This window comes from Hemicordylus capensis, chromosome 2, assembly GCF_027244095.1.
Source record: "Hemicordylus capensis ecotype Gifberg chromosome 2, rHemCap1.1.pri, whole genome shotgun sequence".
In the NCBI taxonomy this organism is placed as follows: Eukaryota; Metazoa; Chordata; class Lepidosauria; order Squamata; family Cordylidae; genus Hemicordylus; species Hemicordylus capensis.
This window is the reverse complement of record NC_069658.1, coordinates 248695875-248720537: the sequence shown is the minus strand read 5'-3', so window position 1 is coordinate 248720537 and position 24663 is coordinate 248695875. Positions and strand designations below refer to the sequence as shown.

At 46.1% G+C, this 24663-nt stretch overlaps 1 protein-coding gene across 1 annotated transcript; it reads left to right on the top strand.

Annotated features, from left to right (window-relative positions):
- The first annotated feature begins 936 nt into the window (after nt 1–936).
- Nucleotides 937–24566, top strand: LOC128342213 (zinc finger and SCAN domain-containing protein 30-like). Its single transcript, XM_053289296.1, has 6 exons — nt 937–2482; nt 7773–7881; nt 14441–14523; nt 16390–16519; nt 16799–16906; nt 23191–24566. Exons 1-6 carry the CDS (start codon nt 1730–1732, stop codon nt 23811–23813), a joined length of 1806 nt encoding a protein of 601 aa, XP_053145271.1. The 5' UTR covers nt 937–1729; the 3' UTR covers nt 23814–24566.
- Nucleotides 24567–24663: the final 97 nt, after the last annotated feature.

Sequence of the window (24663 nt, the reverse complement as noted above, 5' to 3'; positions counted from 1 at the left end):
GAAACGGCTAATATTATAATGCCTTTATACAAAACTATGGTGCGGCCACAATTTACTGCACACAATTCTGGTCACCACATCTAAAGAAGGACATTGTAGAACTAGAAAAGGTGCAGAAAAGGGCAACCAAGATGATCAGGGGCCTAGAGCACCTTCCTTATGAGACAAGGCTACAACACCTGGGGCTTTTTAGTTTAGAAAAAAGACAACTGCAGGGAGACATGATAGAGGTCTATAAAATCATGCATGGCGTCAAGGAAGTGGATAGCGAGAAATTTCTCTCGCATGCATAACACTAGAACAAGGGTCATCCCATGAAATTAATTGCCAGGAAATTTAGAACCAACAAACGGAAGTACATTTTCACACAACACACAATCAACTTGTGGAATTCTCTGCCACAAGGTGTGGTGACAGCCAACAACCTGGATGGCTTTAAGAGAGGTTTGGATAACTTCATGTTCTATCAACATCTACTAGTCAGAGGGCTATAGGCCACCTCCAGCCTCAAAGGCAGGATGCCTCTGAGTACCAGTTGCAGGGGAGTAACAGCAGGAGAAAGGGCCGGCCCTCAACTCCTGTCTGTGGCTTCCAGCGGCATCTGGTGGGCCACTGTGTGAAACAGGATGCTGGACTAGATGGGCCTTGGGCCTGATTCAGCAGGACTGTTCTTATGTTTTTATTTACTTACTGACTTATATATTATTTCTGAGAACAAAATTGTCAAAGCAGTTTACATAGAAAAAGCACAAGATGTTTCTCTGCCCCAAAGGTCTCACAATCTCCCCCGCCCAATCAAGGTAGACTCCAGCTGCAGCCACTGTAGGGATGCTGTGCTGGGGTTGGTTAGAGCAAATTGCCCCCCCCTGCTAAATATAAGAGAATCACAATTTTAAAATGTTTGTCTTTTGCCCAGTTAGCAGGTGCAAACTGGACATGCAGACATACAGCAGGAGGAAAAGAGACCTCTGCAGGGTGTGAAAGCGGAGAAAAACTTGGGTTGTAGGCTTTGACATGAGAACAGGAGTCCACAAGGCTGCTGGTGTTTCCACTTGTGAAATGTGGGCAGCGGGTGTTAAAAGACACAGAAAATCAAAAAGCTAACTTCCTTTAGCTACTGATTATCAGCAGCAGCTGGCCATCCTTGCGTTCAGTGGCAGCACCAGGTGGGGGAGGGAGGTTAAGGGAGCACAGAAGGGATTAAGTGCCTTTATGAATGACTGAGCTCTGTCCCACATGTTAGGTTTCTGAAACAGAATTGGGAGACAAGCTGCTTGTCTGAGGAGGGGGGCTTGTTCCCCTCTCCTTGCTCTCGCTCTCTCTCTCTCTCACACCACCCTGCTGGTGGTGATCTTAAAATGTGTTAACGTTCTGAGTGCTTCATTTGAATATGGAAGATAAAGCTTAATTTCTTATCCTTTGAGAAAGGAGGAAGCCGAACATTGAGTGGGTGGATCCTCAAACCTTTGTTTCTCCTCCTGAATAGAAGACCCACCAACTCAACTTGCAACAGGAATTCCCTCAGGGGATGGGATGAATCACGGATAGTGGTCGCTGGCATTTTAGCTGTTCTTGGCACTAAGAGAGGGCTTCTATAACGGTTGAGGGGCTGGGCTAGCTTCTTTGCTCCACAGCTAGCTAAGAAACTGGGTCGTCTTCTGGAGAGAGCAGACAGTTCAGCTAGGGTCAGACTCCTAGCAGGCACATCAGTTTTAGAGCAGGGGTGAAAATGAAGAGGTCAAATCCAAGAGGCCCTGAACTAGAAGAGGAACCAAAGGCAAGAGGAAATGTCTCCCACGAGGCTCTGCCAGAAAGGAGGGCAGACTATTCAGGATGGACAGCATCGGAAGAACCTGAATGGGAACATGATGAGGGGCGGCAACAGCCCTGGGAAACCCGACAGCACTGGGAAACCCAATGGCAGGAGCTGCTGAAGACACTCCAGTCCCATCAGTTAGGAGGATGGTGGAACTCACCGCTAATGGAGCACAACCCATGGGATAACAGCAAGGCGTTTCTGGACTTCTTTGAGCAAGTTGCCAAAGGCTGTCAGTGGCCTAGAGAAGAGTGGGCAGCCCGGCTGTTGCCAGCGCTTAGCAGAGAAGGTAGATGTGTCTACAGCAGGCTGAATGCCAGAGACCAGGGAGACTATAGGAAGGTGAGGGCTGTCATTTTGCACGAGGAGGCCACCCAAATGGAGGTGCGACGCCAGCACTTCAGGCAGTTCTGCTACCAAGATGTGGAAGAGCCACGGAGGATTTACAGCCGACTCCGGGAACTCTGTTGCCAGTGGCTGAAGCCAGAAAAGCGCACCAAGGAGGAGATCTTGGACCTGGTGGTTCTGGAGCAGTTCCTGGACATCTTGCCGCAACAGCTACAAAGCTGGGTTCGAGCAGGTGGGCCAGATAGCTGTTCCCACGCTGTGGCCCTGGTAGAGGATTTCCTGATGAGTCCTCCAGAGGCCAAGGCAGGAGGATGGCAGGTAAGGTTTGAATGTGAAGTTTGCGGGTTGGCAGCTACAGCCCAAATGACTCAATCTGGCCTGCATCCCCATTATGATGAAATATAGATACTTTCACCTATGTGACCCCAAGATACAAGCAAAAGTCTCTTCAAGCCACTGCCCCTATGTGGAAAAATGGGATTGCAAGGATGAGGTGCATAAGTGAAAGAAATCCAACAGGGTCTCTGTTGCGGTTCATGGGATGGGCAGAAGCATGGTAATCAACGGGGGACCTTTGTCTATGTCTTGAAGTGAGCGATTGAACTGCACGATAAGAAAATTATTGACTTGAATGCGGTCTCCCTTGCATGCTGGAACTCAAGATGTCATACATGGGGTCCCCTGAGGTCTCCTATCATCCAGGCACTAGCTAGACTCATGAGCCTTCAGACCAAGTTCTGCTAATGGTGCTACTGCTGTATTTTCTTATTCTATGATGTGTATAGATATAGGTGTGTGTACATACATACATACATACTGTACCTGCCCTACTAACTGAGCAAAGAGGCACCTTTTAAAAGTGGTGGTTTTGTTTATTGAGCAGGGGGAGAGCAACTGGCCCTATCCATCCCCAGCACAGCATTCCTCCAGTGGCTGTTGCTGGTGTCTGACTTATGTTTCTTATTTAGATTGTGCCCTTTGGGGACAGGAAGCTATTTTATCTATTCATTTCTGTCCCATCTGTCTGTCTGTCTGTCTATGTAGACCATTTTTGGAACTTTTGGAAAGCAGTATATAAAGATTCTGTGTGGATAGATGGATAGATATGGATTTAGACCCTTGTCCAGCTAATTCCGTATTGCCTGCACGGACTGGCAGCAGCACTCTGGAGTTTCAGGCAGGAGTTGCTAGGATTGATCCTAAACATGTGATCTGCCACTGAGCTATGGGAGTGCAATGCATCCCTGTATGCAGAGCACATGGAAATATATGATGTCCCCGCCCAACTCCCCCTGGGTCTGTACAATGCACAGTTCTCAGTTCCCTTCTTGGATTTTGGCGGAGCTGGGACATTTTTCTCCTATCATTCCTCCGGAGAGCTCAGAGTGGTAGATGGTTCTCCCCTACCTATTTTATTCTCACAACAACCCTGTCAGATAGGTTTGGTTGAAAGATTGTGGTTGGATCACGATCGCCCAGCAAATGTCATGGGAAAGTGGGGATTTGACTTGAGGTCTTCCTGATCCTAACACTAACCACTACGCTACACCGATGGAAGCACATCTTTCCTCTGGATATTTGTCACAAACTGAGCTGGGTTGGCTTCTGGTGACCAGGCCATTTATGGGATTTCCAGATTGTGTGTAGGAGAGAGGGCATGCCCTCAATGCCTGCCTGTCAGCTTCCCAGAGGCACCTGGTGGGCCACTGTGTGAAGCAGGATCCTGGACTAGATGGGCATCCTTGGGCCGGATCCAGCAGGGCTGTTCTTATGTTCTTCTTATTGTGGACATAGGAGCCCTTCTGGTTCAGGCCAAAGGCCTATCTGGTCCAGCATCCTGCCTCACACAGTAGCCCACCAGCTGCATCTGGGAAGCTGTAAGCAAGGAAAAGAGGGCAACCCCGCCCCCCACTTCCTGTTGGTTATCAAGGCTGGCAACCATTGATAGCCCTCTCCTCTCTGAATTTGTCAAACTGTCTAGATTGGTTCGCCACATCCGGTGGCTGCGAATCACAAACCTGATTCGCAGCCACCTGTGTTAAAAGTCAACTAATCAGCTTATGAGTTTATGTGTGATGGGATCAAGGTTGCCACAATGTTTTCTTGTATTGCTCCTGTGCCTTCTAACACATAGTTGGGCAGAAAATCAGCATTTGACAGCGTTTCCCCCCCTAAAGCGGAGCTAAAAGTGATGGAAAAGGCTCTTTTGCTTAATGGCTGTGTGTCCTGCCGACCATTAACAGTAGAGGAACAGCACCAGTATTAAAAAGAAAAAAGGTGACATCCCTACAATCATGTCTATAGCCAGACATTTTGTGGAGAGTCAGGGCAGAGAATAGCTATAGAACAGCTAAAACATAAATAATGGTAGACTGATTTGTTTATAAATTAAATTAAATAATTACGTTAAAGCCAGGTGCCATGGCTCCTAGAATCTGTGGTGCTTAGACTAGGATATTCAGAAGTGAAGGTAAAGTGTGCCATTGAGTCGGTGTAGACTCCTGGTGACCACAGAGCCCTGTGGTTGTCTTTGGTAGAATACAGGAGGGGTTTACCATTGCCATCTCCTGCGCAGTATGAGATGATGCCTTTCAGCATCTTCCTATGTCGCTGCTGCCTGATATAGGTGTTTCCTATAGTCTCGGAAACATACCAACAGGGATTCGAACTGGCAACCTCTGGCTTGCTAATCAAGTCATTTCCCCACTGAGCCATTAGGTGGCTATTTAGAGGAAATGTTTGGAGAGGAGAGCTGGTCTTGTGGTAGCAAGCATGACTTGTCCCCATAGCTAAGCAGGGTCTGCCCTGGTTGCATATGAATGGGAGACTTGATGTGTGAGCACTGCAAGATATTCTCCCCTCAGGGGATGAAGCTGCTCTGGGAAGAGCAGATTTCAAGTTCCCTCCCTGGCTTCTCCAAGATAGGGCTGAGAGAGATTCCTGCCTGCAACCTTGGAGAAGCCGCTGCCAGTCTGTGAAGACAATACTGAGCTAGATAGACCAAGGGTCTGACTCAGTATATGGCAGCTTCCTATGTTCCTATGTTTAATAAAATCTTTCTTATACTAGGCAGCCCAGCTTCTTTTCTAAGTATGCTCTTCCATGTTCTCTGCCTCAGTGTTTTTTTCAAAAAACATTGAAAATACATCTTTTAAAAGAGGCATTTAAATGTTTAACTACTTTAACCTATGGTTATCAGTCAATTTTTAGCCTTTCCTTGAGGAAAGTAAAATTGTGAGATCACTCAGCTTTGTGTGTGTGTGTGTCCCTATCAATTTCTCAAAGCCTGGGCCAATTTGAACCAAACTTGCAAAAGAACAATAGCACTGGCATTTCAAAAAGAAAATAATGAAATCCAGCCCTCAAACAGCATAATACAAAGGATCCTAAGATTGTTGTCCTGTACATATACCTTGTGTTAGACTAGGAAGGGAAGACCCAAGTTCAAATCCTTACCTTTAGCCAGAAAACTTAATAAGTGACTCTGGGCCAATCACTTATCTCTCAGCCCAAACTACCTCACAGGGTTGTTGTGAGGATAAAAATAGCTGTGTATTCCCGGCTTTCCAGGAGAAACACAATATATCAATCTCTCTCTCTCTCTCCCTCCCTCCATATATATCTATATCTATATATATATATACACACACATACATACAGCATCACATTGGAAGAGAATCAGGGACTAAAAGAGGGGAAATGGATCACAATCGCTTTCCTCCCTGCCAAACCAGCCTCCCCCACCCCCCCGCAACACGCAGGCAGCCATATGGGCAGCCACACCAGCCCTTTCTCTGCCCCCTCTTCTTCTCTTCACACCGACTCGTTGGTCAACTCATGGCCGCCAGTCGCTTAGCTCACGGCGTTGCTGCTGCTCCCTGCCTCCCTCCGTCTTCTGGTGCGTGCAGGGCAGCCACGTTTGTCACATGGTTGGCAAATTGCATTGTACAGCAGCTGCACACACGCCGCACACACTAGCAGCAGCGCACAAAGCCCCAGAGAGAGGCCCCCGCCTGCCCCCACCCTCATCCACACACTATGCAGTGGCAGCCTGCGCAGATGGCTGCCACCTGCCAGCACCCGGCAGGTGTGCTCCTCCCCGCGCAGCGCGACGCAACTTGCTGGGGACTGCTGCGGGGGCAGCTTCAGCTTGCTGCTCAAATGGAGGGAGGGGGTGTTTGGAGGGTCCCCACCCCAGGTGGCGAAGACCGGGCCAGATCCCCGTGGCCTGGTCCTAAGAGCCCCTCTGGTAGTAAGTAACACATAGTGACTCCTCAACAGCATAGTTTGTGATGATGTCATTCACCCCAGTTCAAGATGGCGGACTCATGAACGTTTGGGGCGCAAGTGGGCTAACTCGTGAAGTGCTCCACCAATTTGAACCAAATTTGTTACAGCTGTAGGGATACACAGGGAAAGCTCAATGGCATGGTTTGTAATTATGTCAACTACACCCATTCAAGTTTGTGGATGCATGAATGTTTGAGACAGAAGGAGGTAATTATCAATTAAGATTATCAGGGGCACACCTAGGTAATTTGGGTGCCCGCCCCCCCCTGCCATGACCACCCCCCGCAAGTCCCCCTGAAACCTACTTTTGGGGGCCTCCTGCCGCTCTGAACCTCCAGGTTAAAAAAAAAAAAAAAAATCAGTCGCTGTGCAGCCGAGGGGTGGCTGCCAAGTGGTGGGGTGTGCGCCGAGCAATCCTTTACCCCGCTGGCAGCGGCTGGGGTGACTGCTGGGCCTGTCCGTTCAGCCCACTGGCTCTTGCTAACTGCGAGGCACGTCTGCGCAGTTGAGAGAGATTGTTGCAAGCCACGGGCTTGTGACGATCTCTCTCAATTGCGTAAGTGCGTCTCGCAGTTAGCAAGAGCTGCTGGGCCGAATGGACAGGCCCTGCGATCGCACCGGCTGCCGGTGCCGCCAGGAGGGAGATCTCCTCGGCTCGCCTCACTGGCAGCCACCCTTTGGCCGCGTGGTGGCTGAAATAAACAAAACCTGTAGGTTCGGCAGGGCAGGTGCGGGGTGGCTGCAGGAAACCTTCCTGGTCATTTAGAGCCCCACCTGGACTTCCTGTTGGCTGGGGGGATGTGCTGCCTTGGCTGAGGGGACGGGTCGTGCTTGTTACCACAAGATCAGCTCCCTGTGCTGTAAGAGATTACCCTCAGGGGATGGAGCCGCTCTGGGAAGAGCATCTAGGATCCAAGTTTTCTCCCTGGCATCTCCAAGAGAGGGCTGAGAGAGATTCCTGCCTGCAACCTTGGAGAAGCCGCTGCCAGTCTGTGAAGACAATACTGAGCAAGATAGACCAATGGTCTGACTCAGTATATGGCAGCTCCCGATGTGTCTGGCTACACATTAAAAAATAAAAATTGATCTCTGAGCATGATTGGAAAGCACATGATACAGAAAACTTGTGGAAGCTAAATTTATTTGGATTTGTCCAGTGCCGGGATGGGAGGCTGCCTAGGGACCCCACATATGTTTGATGATGTGATGCCACTCATGTTTTCCCAGAAGAAACATAAATATAGCCCCCATCTATAGCAATTACACCCAACAGCCCCATGTCCCTCTGGCCTCAATGGTATCCTTATTGCTTTTTCAGGTGCCACTGCAGGAGATGGCTGGGAGCAACCTGGAGCCAGAATGGACTCCGTCAGGCTCCTCCCAGAGACAGATCTACAAGGAGAAGGATGAAGAGGAAATCAGTTTCGGTAGGTATTCATAGGCTTCCAACTTTTCACTGAAGAAACTAGGACATGCTTCTCAATGTGTCAAAAGTCTGGCCAAGCTACCTGGGAGGCCTGGCCTACAGTGTGTAGGGGGTGTGGCTGAGCAACCTGGGAATTGTCATGGTCAATGTCTCAAAGAGGAGGGGCCAAGCAAGGTGGGAGTCATGGTGTACAGTTTGGTCTACAAGCTTGCCACAATTGCAAAGCTATCGATATAGTGTGAGAGCCAGTGTGGTGTAGTGGTTAGAGTGCTGGACTAGGACTGGGGAAACCAGAGTTCAAATCCCCATTCAGTCATGAAACTAGCTGGATGACTCTGGGCCAGTCACTTCTCTCTCAGCCTAACCTACTTCACAGGATTGTTGTGAGGATTAACTTAAGTATGTAGTACACAGCTCTGGGCTCCTTGGAGGAGGAGCAGGATATAAAATGTTAATCATAATAATAACAACAACAACCCCCTGTGAGGTACTACCTTGGCGTGGTTGTGGGGCTTGCGAGCTCTGAGGAAGGTGAGAGCTATGCCAGAGGTCCAATCATACTGGACAGGTCTCACCAGAGGAGCTAGACAAAGAGTGCCTCTCCCATCAACAATATGGTGAGACGTAACTTTAATAAATCTATACCGAATTGGTCGTTGCCCGGGTCAACAAGGACCGCGCCAGGTGCTGGAGTCCCTGGATATCTGGTGGCGTGGGCAACAGGACTCAGGATCTTCAGTTGAGCAACCAGGGCTGAAGACTGCAAGGTTACTGGAAGAAACGTCGCTTAACCAAAAAAAATATACAAAAAACGCCCACAAGGAAATAATGATCTGCTATTACAAGTCTAGTCCAACTAGAAGAGGTTATTTAAAAAGAATGTACCAAATTTGGAAAGAGAAGCATCCAGATACAGAAATAACAGAACAAAGGCTAGCAGACCAGAGAAGATTCATAATAAGAAATTAAGTATTCACAGCAGTTGAGCTGGAAGAACTGCAAAGAGCAACACAGGCTCAAGATATGGAAGAATTATTATTATTATTATTATTTATTACATTTATATCCCACTCTTCCTCCAAGGAGCCCAGAGCAGTGTACTACATACCTGAGTTTCTCTTTTCACAACAACCCTGTGAAGTAGGTTAGGCTGAGAGAGAAGTGACTGGCCCAGAGTCACCCAGCTACTTTTTATGGCTGAACGGGGATTTGAACTCGGGTCTCCCTGGTCCTAGTCCAGCACTCTAACCACTACACTACGCTGTCCCTTACCACCAACTGAAGAAGTTGCTCAGGCGCAGGTGGAGATGGTGTTGGAGATAGAGGATGCCACGGTTGCTGAACTGTTTCAAAATTAAAACCAGGCAAGCTCCCCTTTGCCTTCACCTCAAAAACCCAAATGCCGTTTAACAGAAAAGCAACAAGAACTAAAGCAAAAAATAACTGAGCACATGAACCAAACAACCACCAGAGTTCGACTTCCAGCTCTAAAAACAGTTGCCAAAAAACAACTTGCTCAGGCATTAAAAGACGTCAATGCTGCACTTACAGAAATAACAACCAATAATTTGCAAGAAACAAACCAACTAATGTACAGTACAGCAACAATAACAACACAAGAGCTCGGATATAAGATCAGTGGACCTGTAAAAAAAGAAAGCAGTACATCACCTAAATGGAAGATTAGATTAGAAAATAAAGTCACCAGGCTTAGATCAGATGCTAGTAAATTGAAAGATATGAAAGACAAGAAGCTGAAGAATGAAAACACCAAACAGTATCTGATCCAAAAATACCACCTAGATTCAAGGAAAATTAGAGAAGTCCTGGAAATAATAAAGCAGCAAATAACAGCAGTGTCAAAGAAGATTAGCAGATACAAAGCTAGAATTACACAACACAGGCAGAATCTCCAATTCCAGTCGAATCAGAGACGTTTCTACCAAAGCATTGAAGGAGAAACTACAAGAAACCTAGAAACCCCAAATAAAGAAGAAACAGTGCAATTCTGGGGGAAATTATGGGACAATCCAATAGATTATAATAAAAAAGCAGGCTGGGTGAAAGAGCTCGAAAAATGTAACCAACAAATGCAAGATCTAATAATAACACCAGAATTAATAAGTGAAAGAGCAAAGAAAATTAAAAATTGGACTGCACCAGGTGATGATGAATTGCATGGCTTTTGGCTTAAACACCTAACAAGCCTTCATAAACAACTGTCAAAACAGTTCAATCACATTTTGCAAGGAGGTGATATTGAACAATGGCTAACAACTGGGAAAACTCATCTCATAATGAAAGACCCAGCAAAAGGTGCAGTTCCAAGTAATTATAGACCGATAACTTGCCCACCAACCATGTTCAAATTATTAACTGGAATAATAGCAGATGAAGTGATGCAACACTTATTAACTAACAAACAGCTTCCAGTTGAACAGAAAGGAAATTGCCCGAACACCAGAGGCACAAAAGACCAGCTGCTGATTGACAAAATGATTTTAGAAAATTGCAAGAGAAGAAAAACCAATCTAAGTATTGCATGGATTGACTACAAGAAAGCCTTCGATTCATTGCCTCACACATGGATACTAAAATGTTTAGAAACAACTGGTGTCAGCAAAAACATTCAGATATTTATTAAAAAAAAAAAAGCAATGAGCATGTGGAGTACACAGTTAACAATCAATGGCGAGACACTTGGACAGGTTAGCATTAGAAGAGGTATTTTCCAAGGGGACTCACTATCCCCTCTGTTGTTTGTAATCGCCACGACTCCACTTTCACAAATACCAAACAAAACAGGCCTCGGATACCAAACATCTAAAACATCCAGTAAAATCAACCATCTGCTGTACATGGACGATCTGAAGTTGTATGGAAAGTCCCAGTCAGAAATTGAATCGCTGCTAAACACTGTCCGTATATTCAGTAGCGATATAGCAATGGAGTTTGGACTAGACAAGTGTGCGGCATTAATAATGAACAGAGGAAAAATAAGAAAAACATAAGGAATAGAACTGCCCAATGGAAGCAAGATCAAGAACCTGGAAGAGAAAGAACATTACAAATACTTGGGCATTCTCCAGGCTGATAACATCGCACACGCTGAAGTTAAAAGAAAAATTGGAAGTGAATACATCAGGATAGTTAGAAAAATCCTCAAGTCCAAACTCATTGGCGGGAACACCATACAAGTCATAAACACCTGGGCTATACCGTTATCAGATACACTGCAGGAATAATAGACTGGACCCAGGCAGAGCTAGAGATGCTAGATCGTAAGATCAGGAAAATAATGACCATCAATCATGCTCTACACCCTCACGGTGATGTAGATAGGCTATACCTCCCTCGCAGCTCAGGTGGAAGAGGAATGCTGCAAGTCCATCAAACAGTAGAGGAGGAGAAAAGAGGCCTTGCAGAATATATACAGGCCAGTGAAGAAGATGCACTTCAAATGGTCAATAGTGAGAAACTACTAGGAACATAGGAAACTGCCATATACTGAGTCAGACCATTGGTCTATCTAGCTCAGTATTGTCTTCACAGAATGGCAGTGGCTTCTCCAAGGTTGCAGGCAGGAATCTCTCTCAGCCCTATCTTGGAGAAGCCAGGGAGGAAACTTGAAACCTTCTGCTCTTCCCAGAGCAGCTTCATCCCCTGAGGGGAATATCTTGCAGTGCTCACACATCAAGTCTCCCATTCATATGCAACCAGGGCAGACCCTGCTTAGCTATGGGGACAAGTCATGCTTGCTACCACAAGACTAGCTCTCCTCTCCAACACCAATGAAACAAAGCAGGCCTACAAGAAAGAAAAAATCAAGAACCGAGCAGAAAAATGGAAAAACAAGCCACTGCATGGTCAATATTTGCACAATATAAGTGGAAAATCAGACATCACGAAGACCTGGCAATGGCTTAAGAATGGCAACTTGAAGAAAGAAACAGAGGGTTTAATACTGGCTGCACAAGAACAGGCACTAAGAACAAATGCAATAAGAGCAAAAGTCGAAAAGTCAACAACCAACAGCAAGTGCCACCTTTGTAAAGAAGCAGATGAAACAGTGGACCACCTAATCAGCTTTTGTAAAAAGATCGCACAGACTGACTACAAACAAAGGCATGACAAGGTAGCAGGGATGATACACTGGAACATTTGCAAAAAATACAAGCTACCTATAGCCAAAATTTGGTGGGACCATAAAATTGAAAAAGTTGAAGAAAATGAAGATGTAAAAATATTATGGGACTTCTGACTACAAACAGAACATCTGCCACACATTACACCAGATATAACTGTAGTCGAGAAGAAAGAAAAACAAGTTAGAATGATCGACATAGCAATACCAGGGGATAGCAGAATAGAAGAAAAAGAAATAGAAAAAATCACCAAATACAAAGATCTACAAATTGAAATTGAAAGGCTGTGGCAGAAAAAGACCAAAATAATCCCAGTGGTAATTGGCGCCCTGGGTGCATTCCCAAAAGACTTTGAAGAGCACCTCAACACCATAGGGGCTACAGAAATCACCACCAGCCAATTACAAAAAGCAGCTTTACTGGGAACAGCCTATATTCTGCGACGATATCTATAATAACCGACAGTATTGGTGATAAAATTCAGCCATCCCAGGTCCTTGGGAAGGACTCGATGTCTGGATAAAACAAACCAGTCAATAACACCTGTCTGTGTAGATAAATAAATAATAAATATAAGAGCACATTATTCCCAATTCCCAAAGCCGATGAGCCAAGCCTGTACTCTCCAGTATTTTATAGATGGAAATAAGGATCGATGTGTAACAGCTCATTCTCATGGCTAGGGTTATTACTGCTGCCCAAGCCCCCCTCCCACTATTCCGCATTGTTTGGACTGGATCCTCCAGTGTTCTCTCTAATTATTTTCTCTGTATACAGAATGAGTTTTGTTCTGGGTGGCAGTATCAAGGCAGTGTGTGCACACATGCATTCAGAGTGGGGCCTTCCAGATTCAACCTGAGCGGTATCTAAAATTAACTGTGTGCTGGTCAACGACCGTAATAAAGATAAAGAAAGAAATTAACTGAGCGGACATAAAAACCACATTTGCGCATGTGCAAGCCTTAGAGGGAACACTGGACCACACCTGCTAGATGCTTTGCACTTCATAGTGCCTTAGTTTTGTGGACCTACTGACATGCAGGTGCTCTAAAGACATGATGCATCCACCCACCCATCAGGAAACAGAATGTCTAAGGGCTCTGAGGAGAGACCTGAATTCTGAAGAATGACAATTCTAGCAACTTGGGGAGGAGGGGACCCTCTTTTATTTATTTACTACACTTATATCCACTCTTTCTCCAAGGAGTGCAGAGCAGTGTACCTGGTTATGTTTATCCTCACAACAGCCCTGTGAGGTAGATTAGGCTGAGTGATAAGTGACTGACCCAGAGTCATCCAGTGAGCTGAACAGGGATTTGAACCTGAGTCTCCCTGGTCCTTGTTCAACACTCTAACCACTACACTACTTTGGTTGGTGTAGTCAGCAGCATGGTGTCCCCAAGTGGCAAAAATAAGGATTAAATAGGAACATAGGAAGCTTCCATATATACTGAGTCAGACCATTGGTCCATCTAGCTCAGTATTGTCTACACAGACTGGCAACGACTTCTCCAAGGTCGCAGGCAGGAGTCTCTTTCAGCCCTATCTTGGAGATGCCAACTTAGAACCTTCTGCATGCAGGTGCTCTTTCCACTCTGGGAAGAGGAGAACTGGTATTGTGGTAGCAAGCATGACTTGTCACCCTTCACTAAGCAGGGTCCGCCCTGGTTGCATGTGAATGGGAGACTAGAAGTGTGAGCACAGTAAGATATTCCCTTCAGGGGGGTGGAGCCGCTACTCTGGGAAGAGCAGAAGGTTCCAAGTTCCCTCCCTGGCAGCATCTCCAAGATAGGGCTGAGAGAGATTCCTGCCTGCAACTTTGGAGAAGCTGCTGCCAGTCTGTGTAGACAATGCTGAGCTAGATGGACCAATGGTCTGACTCAGTATATGGCAGCATCCTATGTTCCCTGAGGGGGATATTTTGCAGTGCTTGCACATGTCTCCTATTCAAATGCAAACCAGGACATACCCTGCTGAGCAAAGGGGACAATTCATACTGGCTACCCCAAAACCAGCTCTCCTCCCTGTGTTATGAGCCCCAGGAAAATCTGGGAAAACATGGAGCTGCCAAGCAGTGCATTGCAGCCGCAGTTTCTAGCAGCTTCATTCTGAGCTCCCCACCCTGCAGCCAGCAGGTAACATGTCAGGAGGGGCCTGCAGCCTTTTGGAGAGAGGCCCATGGCTGGATGGAAGCCAGAGCACGTAGGAACGGATTCTAGAAAACCGAGCCTGTCCCTGGCCGGTAGTATTAATGTATGTGATAATTAACTATGGTTTTATTAATTGGCTTACTGCAAAGGCTCCCACTGATCACATTTACAAAAGATTGTCCCTGTTTCCTGCTGTTTCGCCCTGGTACATGACACTCCCTTATTTGTCCCTGTTTTGACCTTTTCGGATCTTCTTCTTTCACAGGGAGGGAAATGGCAGCCTCTGAGCACTGCGGTTTGAGGCTTCTTCCTGGAAGAAAGGAAACGGCTGGCACTGACTCTACTGGGGTATGTGAGGTTTTGATGGGGTCATTTGCTGTAGGCAAGGGCTAGATATAATATATCGAGTTTATTTTTCAGTGCTAAGGCTCAGACGCTAAGGGCCAGTTCAGATTAACTTCGTGGCGAACGTACCCGCCCCCCCCCCATGGATGTGTCGACACATTCTTGGCACATCTTTTACTCTCGTGTAAAGGGTGATCGTCCACTCCGCCCCTTTACACGTGCTGCAAAACCTTTTTTAAACAGGGTTATGCAGTATGTGTAGCGGGGCAACTTGGATGATAACCCTTTACATGGGAGTAAAAGACATGCCAAGAATGTGTCAGCATGTCCGTGAGTGAGGTAAGGGCGGGCGTGTTCGCCACAAGGTTCCAACCGTAAAAGGAGCAGTGAGCTGAGGTTCATTTAAACTGGCCCTAAAAGAGTTTCCCAAGCATGTACAGAGTGCCTTTGTACAATAGGGTCCATGTGACACCCTTGCTTTTCCATCTCCCAGCTCATTTCTAGGTGCTGGTTGTTACTGCCCTGGTTCCAAGCTATTTAGGGTTTTCAAAGTATCTTAAGGTCTGCTGCCTCCTGTATGAACATGTCTGAATGTTTAGTGCTTCAACAGGATTTCTGTTCCACATTCTATCTCTTTAATAGAGCTGATTGGTGGTGATGTGGGACAGGGCCTTTTCAGTGGTGGTACTCAAGGGCACACTTTATCTTTACCTAAACTGTGGAACTCCCACCACCTTGAAGTTCCCATGGCTCCTTCATAGGCTGTCTTCCATTGCCTGGTCAAAACATTTCTCTTTAGATGGGCATTTTCTCAATGAACAATGACTGTAGAAGTTTCCTATGGCTTCTATGGCATTTTATGTTTTAATCTTGTTTTTTGTTTGCTTTATGTTTGTAATCTGTATGCTGCTTTCCACATTGTTATGGATATGCATAAAAGTATGCAGCTGCTATGGAGGGGAAGAAGCAAAAGATGGGGTTGTTTTTACTCTGTGGCCCACACTGGAGGAGAATCCCTGCTCCTCTAACTGTTATCAGTTGGTGTGTGTTGCTGGTGGCCATTTTGGAGGAGATGCTATTGGGAGTTGAGGAAAAAATATATATTTCTCTAAGACATACCTGTTGCTAATCCCATGTGTGGCAGCTCTTGCGAGAGTTTGAAGAACTGCCAGATAGCCATGGGTGGGGAGGGGGAGAAAATGGTGGCGCCAGCTGGCTGTCTGGGGGAGAAATCTGTGGCAGAGGCCAGCTGGCGGAGAAAACGGCGGTGGGCAGAAGGAGGCAGCAGAGGCTGTGGAGGAGAAGCGGTGGCCCAGCCGGCCGCAGAGGAGAAGCTACCTAATGTTACTGTTCTAGTAACTGACTGGTCAGATATCACTTGGAATACTGTGGCCAGTTCTGGGCCCTGCATTTTAAGGAGGATGTTGATAAAGCGGTACAGTTTCAGAGGAGGGTAACAAAGGTGGTCAAGGGTCTGGAAACTGCCTCATGAGATTAAAGGAGCTGGGTATGTAAGTGAACCTGGAAACAAGCCCTTCAAATGCATGATGCAGATAGGAAGTGTCCGTCTGTACCTGCGTTCAGCATAACATGTGAATGGCTGTACCTGCGTACAGATCTACTACTAAGAATACTTATATACCACTTTTCAACAAAAGTTCTCAAAGTGGTTTATATAGAAAAATAACTAAAGATGGCTCCGTGTCCCTAAAAGGCTCACAATCTAATAGCAAAGGGCTTATAGTCTGTACCCGTGCGCACTGTACACTCCTGTGAATGGGCCTAGTCAGTTAGACGTTAGGGGGATGCATACAGGAGTTGATGGTTATGTTACTTGAACCATTTGTATCCTGTCTTTCCCTGTTTCAGGAAACCATGGATTTGACAGTTATAAGCATGTCATTGGAGAAGGCTGAAGGGTTGGAGCCAATTCCTGCTAAAAGGCCTATGTGCTGGGAAGTCATAGAGGAGAATGGTGGGAATGTTGTTCCCTCTTTGGGTAAGTATTTTTCTTTGGTTAAACTTCTACTTCTGCAAGGAGGAGGACTCAGTGAAGTGGGAAGGTCTGTTTTTTGTGGGGGGGGCGGTTGCAACCTTGGGTCCCCAGGTGTTGTTGAACTACAACTCCCATCATCCCCTAGCACATGGGCTGAAGATGATGTGAGTTGTAGTCCAACATCTGGGGACCCAAAGTTGTGAACCCCTGCTTTATGCAATAGCTTAGGTGGTACAGAAGTCAAGCTCGGATTGATTAATTACTCTGTCTGTTCATCTCCAGGAGGAACTGTGATTCCACAATCTCAGGCCATCTCTCTGCTGGAAGGAAAGGGAGTGATGCTTGTTGAGGGCTCTGATGACAGCCTGGGTTTCCAAGGCAACTTCTTTGGTAAGGTGTTTGACCCTCGGAGTGTCTTCAGTCAGGCTTTTCTGGAGGGGGAGTTGTATTGTCCAGATGGGGGAACAAAGAAGCATACTTTTGAGATACAAAACTCCCCTTCCTCATTTTTTATTTATTTTATTTTATTTAAAATATTTCTATACTGCCCAAAACTTGTGTCTCTGGGAGGTTTACAATTAAAATCATCTAAAACATTAAATCAATTAACAATTAAAATCCTTTTAAAAATTACAAATATTTAAAACCCAGTATCAAAATTATTTAAAACTATAAATCTAATTAAAACTCTGGGTGAATAAATGTGTCTTCAGTGCCTTTTTAAAAGTTGCCAGAGATGGGGAGGCTCTTATTTCAACAGGGAGCACATTCCAAAGTCTAGAGACTGCAATGAAGAAGGCCTGTTCCTGAGTAGCCGCCAGATGAGTTGGCAGCAGCCGCAGGCGAACCTCTCCAGATGATCTTAGCAGGCGGTGGGGCTCATGGCGAAGAAGATGTTATCTTAAATACCCAGGGCCTAAGCTGTTTAGGGCTTTATAGGTAATAACCAGCACCTTGTATTTTGCCCAGAAACTATCAGTAGCCAGTGCAATTCCTTCAAGGCAGGAGTAATATGGTCTCTCCTAGATGACCTAGAGACCAACCTGGCTACCATGTTTTGAACCAACTGCAGTTTCCAGACTACGTACAAAGGCAGCCCCACATAGAGTGCAGTAATCCAACCTAGAGATTACCAGCAGATGTACCACTGTTTTGAGGTCATTCATCTCAAGAAACTGACGCAGCTGGCATATCAGACAAAGCTAATAAAAAGCACCTCTGGCCGTTGCCTTAACCTGGGACACCAGGGAGAGGTTTGGATCCAGAAACACCCTCAGACTGCGCACCTGTTGCTTCTGTGGGAGCATGACCCCATCCAGAACTGGCAGATCAGAATCGTCTCCTGAGTTTTGACCCCACACAATAAGTACCTCTGTCTTATCTGGATTCAGCCTCAGTTTGTTTTCCCTCATGCAGCCCTTTACTGCCTCCAGGAAGGTGTTTAGGGAGGTTATGCCTTCTCCTGATGACGTTGACATGGAGAAATAGATTTGGGTGTTGTCAGCATATTGATAGCACCCTGCACCAAATCCCCTGATGAACTCTCCCAGTGGTTTCATGTAGATGTTAAACAACATCGGAGACAATGAAGAGCCCTGAGGGACACCATACAATAATTCAGATTTTGAAGAACAACAGTCTCCAAAAGATACCATCTGGAATCTGCCAGTGAGGAAGGAACAGAACCACTGCAAAGCAGTGCCTCCCAACCCCTTTCCCCTCAGACGCTCCAGAAGGATACTATAGTCAATAGTATCGAAAGCCACTGAGAGATCCAAAAAGACCAACAGATTCACACTCCTTCTGTCAATTCCCAACTGGAGATCATCCATCAGGCCGACCAAGGCAGTCTCCACCCCATAGGCCGCCCGAAAGCCAGTTTGAAATGGGGCTAGATAATCAGTGGACATGATCGCTCCGAAGCGTCCTCTCCGATCTGCTTTGAAACTGGCCCCTTGGTATATGGAGGAACTACGGGGGCAGAAGCAGCGAGGTAGATGACTAGAGCGCAAGTGGAGGAAGACTTGACTCAAATCCGACAGATTTTTACATAGAGAGCTTTTGAAGATCTATGCTCAGATGATAAGTGCAGCAAAGAAGGAATTATTTTCCTCCCGTATCGCCTCCGCAAGTTCACGTCCAGTGGAGTTATTCAGGGTCCTGAAGGGGCTAATGTGCGCCATTTTCCCCCTTGAATAATGATTTAACTCTGAGGGATCCAAGGCAGGCTTATTCAGAAGTGGTCTAATGATTGCCTCCTTAAGACAAGGAGGCATCCTGTCTTCCCTCAGAGAAGCATTTATAATCTCTACCATGCCCTCTACAACCGTCTCTCTGCCAGACAGTATAAGCCATGTCAGACAAGGATCAAGAGGGCAGGTGGTAGGCCGCACCATTCCAAGCAACTTGTCCACATCCTCAGGAGTCACAAACTGAAACTGATCCAGGGACATAACATAAGAGGAGCTGCTGGACACCTCGGCATTAGACTCTGTAACAATTGTAGAGTTTGAATCCAAGTCGGCCTGAATACAAGAGATTTTGTCCTCAAAGAACTCATTAAAAGTGTCATAGTGAGTAATTATTGGTTCTAAGTACTGATTCAAGGGGGAAGGGGCACACATTAGCCCCTTCACGACCCTGAATAACTCAACTGGACGTGAACTTGCGGAGGCGATACGGGAGGAATTCCTTCTTTGCTGTACTTATCGCCTGAGCATAGATCTCCAAAGTCTCTCTATGTAATAATCTGTTGGACTCGAGTCGAGTCTTCCTCCACTTGAGCTCTAGTCATCTACTTTGCCGCTTCAGCCCCTGTAGTTCTTCCGAATACCAAGGGGCCAATCCAAAGTCGGAGAGGACACTTCGGCGCGATCTTGTCCACTGCTCTGGTGAGTTGATTATTCCAGTTCTCCACCAGAGTGCAGAGGCAACACTAAATCCCTCCAAGGCTTCTTGGAATCCTATTGGATCCAGTAACCTTCTCAGGTGGACCATCCTAATGCGCCCCTGCAGAGTTGGGATGTGGTCATGAGTCCAACTTTAACCAGATGGTGATTTGTCCATGACAAAGGGGAAATCACAGGAGTCCTCACCAACAGAACACCATCCTGTTCAGAGTGAAAGACCAGATCAAGTGTGTGACCAGCAATATGTGTCAGTCCTCCTGAGACCACTTGGGATAGGCCCATAGTTGTCATGGCCGCTATGAACTCCTGAGCTGCCCTGGACAAATTGGTCCCAAAGTGAACGTTGAAGACCTCCAGCACCACAAGCCTGGGAGACTCCAACGCCAAGCCCGAGACCAAGTCTGTCAGCTCAGTTAAGGACTCTGTGGGGCAGCAGGGTGATCAGTACACCAATAGAAGTCCCAGTCTATCCCTGGTCCACAAACTTAGGTACACACATTCAATATGGTCAGACACTTCGGCAGGGATCCTGGCAAGGGAGATATTGTTCTTGTAGATCACAGCCACTCTACCTCCCTGTCCACTTCCCCTCCCCTACTCCTCAACAGAGTACCCTGGAGGAAGAAGCCGGGACCAGACTGGGCCACCAGCCTCCCCTAACCAAGTCTCCGTAATACATACCAGATTGGCCCCTTCATCCAGAATCCAATCGTGGATGATTTCAGGTTTATTTTGAACCGATCTGGCATTACAAAGGAGCAAGACAAGTCTCTGTGGGTGGTTAGCATTGCTTTCCAAGGTCAAAGAGCTGGCAGGACAGCCAGAAGGGGAGACAGCAATTGTTTCTGATTTCCCTTCCTCTGCAACAGCCTGCTGACTTGTCAACATTACTTCTTCTATTAGCATGGCTAACAGGTAATATCAAGGAAGCCATAAAAAGAAAAGCAGGCTTCCATCCAAAATTGGAAGGCCTGCCCAAATGAGGAGAACAGAAAGGAAAACAAACTCCAGTAAAAGAAATGCAAGGTGACAATAAGGGAGGTAAAAAGAGAGTTTGAGAACATTTAATTAAAGCATTAAGAGGAATAACAAAAACTTCTTTAAATACATCAGATGCAGGAAACCTGCCAGGGAGGCGGTTGGACCGTTAGATAATGAGGGAGTGAAAGAGATTATTAAGGAGGATATGGAGGCTGCAGAGAAGCTAAATGAGTTCTTTGCATCCGTCTTCATGGCAGAAGATACTGAGCATATACCTGTTCCTGAACCAGGGTTTTCGGGGACGGAGGCTAAAGAACTGAGTCAGATAGAAGTGACAAGAGATGATATTCAAAACTGTATGGAAAAACTGAAAACTGGCAAATCGCGAGGGCCGGATGGCATCCATCCAAGAGTCCTCAAAGAACTCAAATGTGAAATTGCCAAGCCCCTTGCTAAAATATTTAACTTATCCCTGCAATCAGGCTCTGTACCAGAGGACTGGAGAGTAGCAAATGTAACACTGATTTTCAAAAAGGATTCAGGGGTGGTCCAGGAAATGACAGGCCGGTTAGCTTAACATCTGTTCCAGGCAAATTGATGGAAAGCATCCTCAAGGATAGAATTGTAAAGCACATAGAACAACAGGCCCTGCTGGGAGAAAACCAGCATGGCTTCTGCAAAGGGAAATCTTGCCTCACAAACCTTTTGGACTTCTTTGAGAGTGTCAACAAGTGTGTGGATAAAGGTGATCCAGTTGACATAGTATAGCTGGACTGACAAAAATATTTTGACAAAGTTCCTCATCAAAGACTCCTGAGAAAACTTAGCAGTCATGGGATAAGGGGACAAGTACATGTGTGGATTGCTAACTGGTTGAAAGACAAGAAACAGAGGGTAGGTATACATGGAGAGTTTTCACAATGGAGGGAAGAAAGAAGTGGGGTCCCCCAGGGATCTGTACTGGGACCGGTGCTTTTAAATCTATTCATAAACGATCTAGAAGTAGGGGTAAGCAGCGAGGTGGCCAGATTTACAGATGATACTAAACTCTTTTGGGTAGTTAAATCCAAAATGGATTGTGAGGAGCTCCAAAAGGATCTCTCCAGACTGGGTGAGTGGGTGACGGAATGGCAAATGTGGTTCAATGTTGGCAAGTGTAAGGTGATGCACATTGGGACAAAAAACCCCAACTTCAAGTATACGCTGATGGGATCTGAGCTGTCGGTGGCTAAGCAGGAAAGGGATCTTGGGGTCGTGGTGGACAGCTTGTTGAGAGTGTCGACTCAATGTGCGGCCCACACTGGAAAAGGTGCAGAAGACGGCAACCAAGATGATCAGGGCCCTATAACACCTTTCTTATTAGGCAAGGCTACAACATCTGTAGCTATTTAGTTTAGAAAAAAGACGACTGCGGAGAGACATTGTAGAGATCTATAAAATCATGCATGGTGTGGATAAAGTGGATAGAGAGAAATTCTTCCTCCTCTCACATAACACTTGATCCAGGGGTTATCACATGAAATTGATTGCCAGGAAATTTAGGACCAGCAAAAGGAAGAATTTTTTTTCACAAAGCACATAAACAACTTGTGGAATTCTCTGCCACAAGATGTGGTGACAGCCAACATCCTGGATGGCTTTATGAGTGGTTTGGATAACTTCATGGAGAGGTCTATCAACAGCTACTAGTTGGAGGGCTATAGGCCACCTCCAGCCTCAAAGGCAGGATGCCTCTGAGTACCAGTTGCAGGGGAGTAACAGCAGGAGAGAAGGCATGCCCTCAACTACTGCCTGTGGCTTCCAGCAGCATTGGTGGGCTACTGTGTGAAACAGGATGCAGGACTAGATGGGCCTTGGGCCTGATCCAGCAGGGCTGTTCTTATGTTCTTATTCTCCACCACCACTGGAATAGCTGCCCCATAATAAGTGGATATACCCCATCTCCAGACAGACCCAGACACATTGAAAATCAACTCTCCCAAGATTTCAAATAGAAGCCCAATTATAATGCCCGCCCTCCTTTACACACCCACATGGGATCTTGAGCCAAACAGCCTGGCCCTCACCCTCATTATCCCCCAAAGTGGCTCCCCACAAAGGGGTGACCCCCTTTGGTGTCGCCACTTTGGTAGTGACCCCATTGCCATAGGTAGCATTCCTATAAAGCTCATATTTTAGTGTTCATATTTTAGGGACTGTGTAAAGCTGAAATGTAGTGCTGGAATATTGCAGTTCTGAAACATTGTTCTCAAGTGTTTCTAATACATCCTGTAGTTTCTCAGATCTAGTTGGACTTTTAAGGGGTTGTTCTGGGCCATTCCATTCTATTTTGAGGCATTTTTTGATTTCCTAGTGAAAGTGTAAAATCGGAAAAGTTTCTATTCTGCAATATTGCTCTCAAGCACCTCCCACTGTTTTGGGGACCCAGTTTGATTTTTAAGGGGTCATTCTGGCCTGTTCCATCATACTGGCCTGTTTCTTTCTTTCTTTTTTCCTGTGTAGGGGTTAAGAAAAGTATAACATTGGAAATGTTTTGTGCTAAAATATTGTCCACTAGTTACTCAACACATCACATTGTTTTTGGAATCTAGTTTGACTGTTAGTGGGCTGCTCTGGCCTGATCTTCTCAGGCCCCCTATAGTTTTGAAGAGAAGTTTGGAACCATACAAGCAGTGTCTAATGAAATTGGAAAATCCAGAGGAGAGGAAGCTTGATCTGTCGTCTTCCCACTTCATCCCACAAGTGTCCCAGAGAGGGGTTACATTTGCATTCTCTCTCACACAGGTGACAAGGAGGAGCCCAATAGGATCAAGAGGAATTCTCGGAAGGAACAGCTGCAGCCAAAAAACATATACAGTCTATTTCCAGGAATATGCCAAGGGGAGATTTCTGTGTTGGCTGCAAGTCATCAGCAAGAGCATGAGGGACTGCAAGGAGTGCAGCCAGCAGTGACCCAGAATGTCTTGGCTGAGTGGACACAAGACTATAGATCAGTGAATGAAGCCAGAAGGCATGCAGGTGTGAAAAAACCCCAAGGCAGGAAAAAATACCACTGTGAATCCGGAATGGTTCCGCATCTGATACACCAAACAGGAAACCACGCTGAGCATGGCTTCCTATCTGGCCGATGGCTTCAGCCCAAATGCCTCCTTGACCAACAGGAAACAATCTCTGATGGGAAGCCCAAACGGTACAAATGCTTCAAGTGTGGGAAAAGCTTGCATTCCTACCATGGGTTGGTCAGACACCAGAGGATTCACACAGGAGAGAAACCATATGCATGTCAGGATTGTGGGAAAAGCTTTAGTCGGAAGGATAACCTGACCTCCCATCAAAAGTCTCATGCGGGGAGGAAGTGTGTTACGTTGTTGGCGGGTGGGAGAAACCCTTACCAGACGAATGTGTAGATGATGCATTGAAAAATCTGCATGGAAGAAAAATAGCACAAACCAGTGGAGAGCCACAAATACTTGGGGTGGGTGAAGGAGGCTGGACGTGAAGAGGAAAAGGACACATTTCTGTGTGCACCTCTAAGGCAGGGATTCCTAACCTTGGGTCTGTAGATGTTGGACTACAGCTCCATCATCACTTAGCCAGTTTTAGCCAACTATAGGTCCTCAGATGCTGTCGGACAACAAATCCCATTACCCCCAGCCACAGCTGTCAGGAGTTGTAGCCTAACGGCATCTAGAGATCCAGGTTTGAGAACCCCTGCATGAGAGAATTCATACATGGGAGAAACTGAAAGCCAGAGAGAAGTGCTGATTAGTCATCAGAGAATTGCAACACAGGAAAGAGAACGTAGGGTACCTACATGTTTTTAGTCATAAATTGCATCTCCTTACACATCAGAGAATCCACCTGGTAGATCTTCTAAATGCTCTGTGTGTGAGAGAGAGAGACAGCATACCTTTCTGTAACTGTGGGGAAGCCATATATGATAATATCTGTAATATAATTTTCCTGCTAACCTGTGAGACAGGAAATCCCCATGCCCGTGAGTATATACTAGGATTTTTTAAAAATTATATTCTATTGTCATTGTTATCTTCATCAAGTAATAAAACATACAGTCACAAAAAATGAGATGCAGCTTGCCTCCAATGCACAAATAAAAAGGAGTCCTTGGCCCTGTATCCCCACAAGCAAAGTCCAATATCTCTTATATAAGGGGGGGGAGTGTTTTGAAATGGGGTGAATATTCTAAGGCTGCATTTCAAGTGGAGGAGCTGTAGAATCACAGCACCAGCTGGTGCT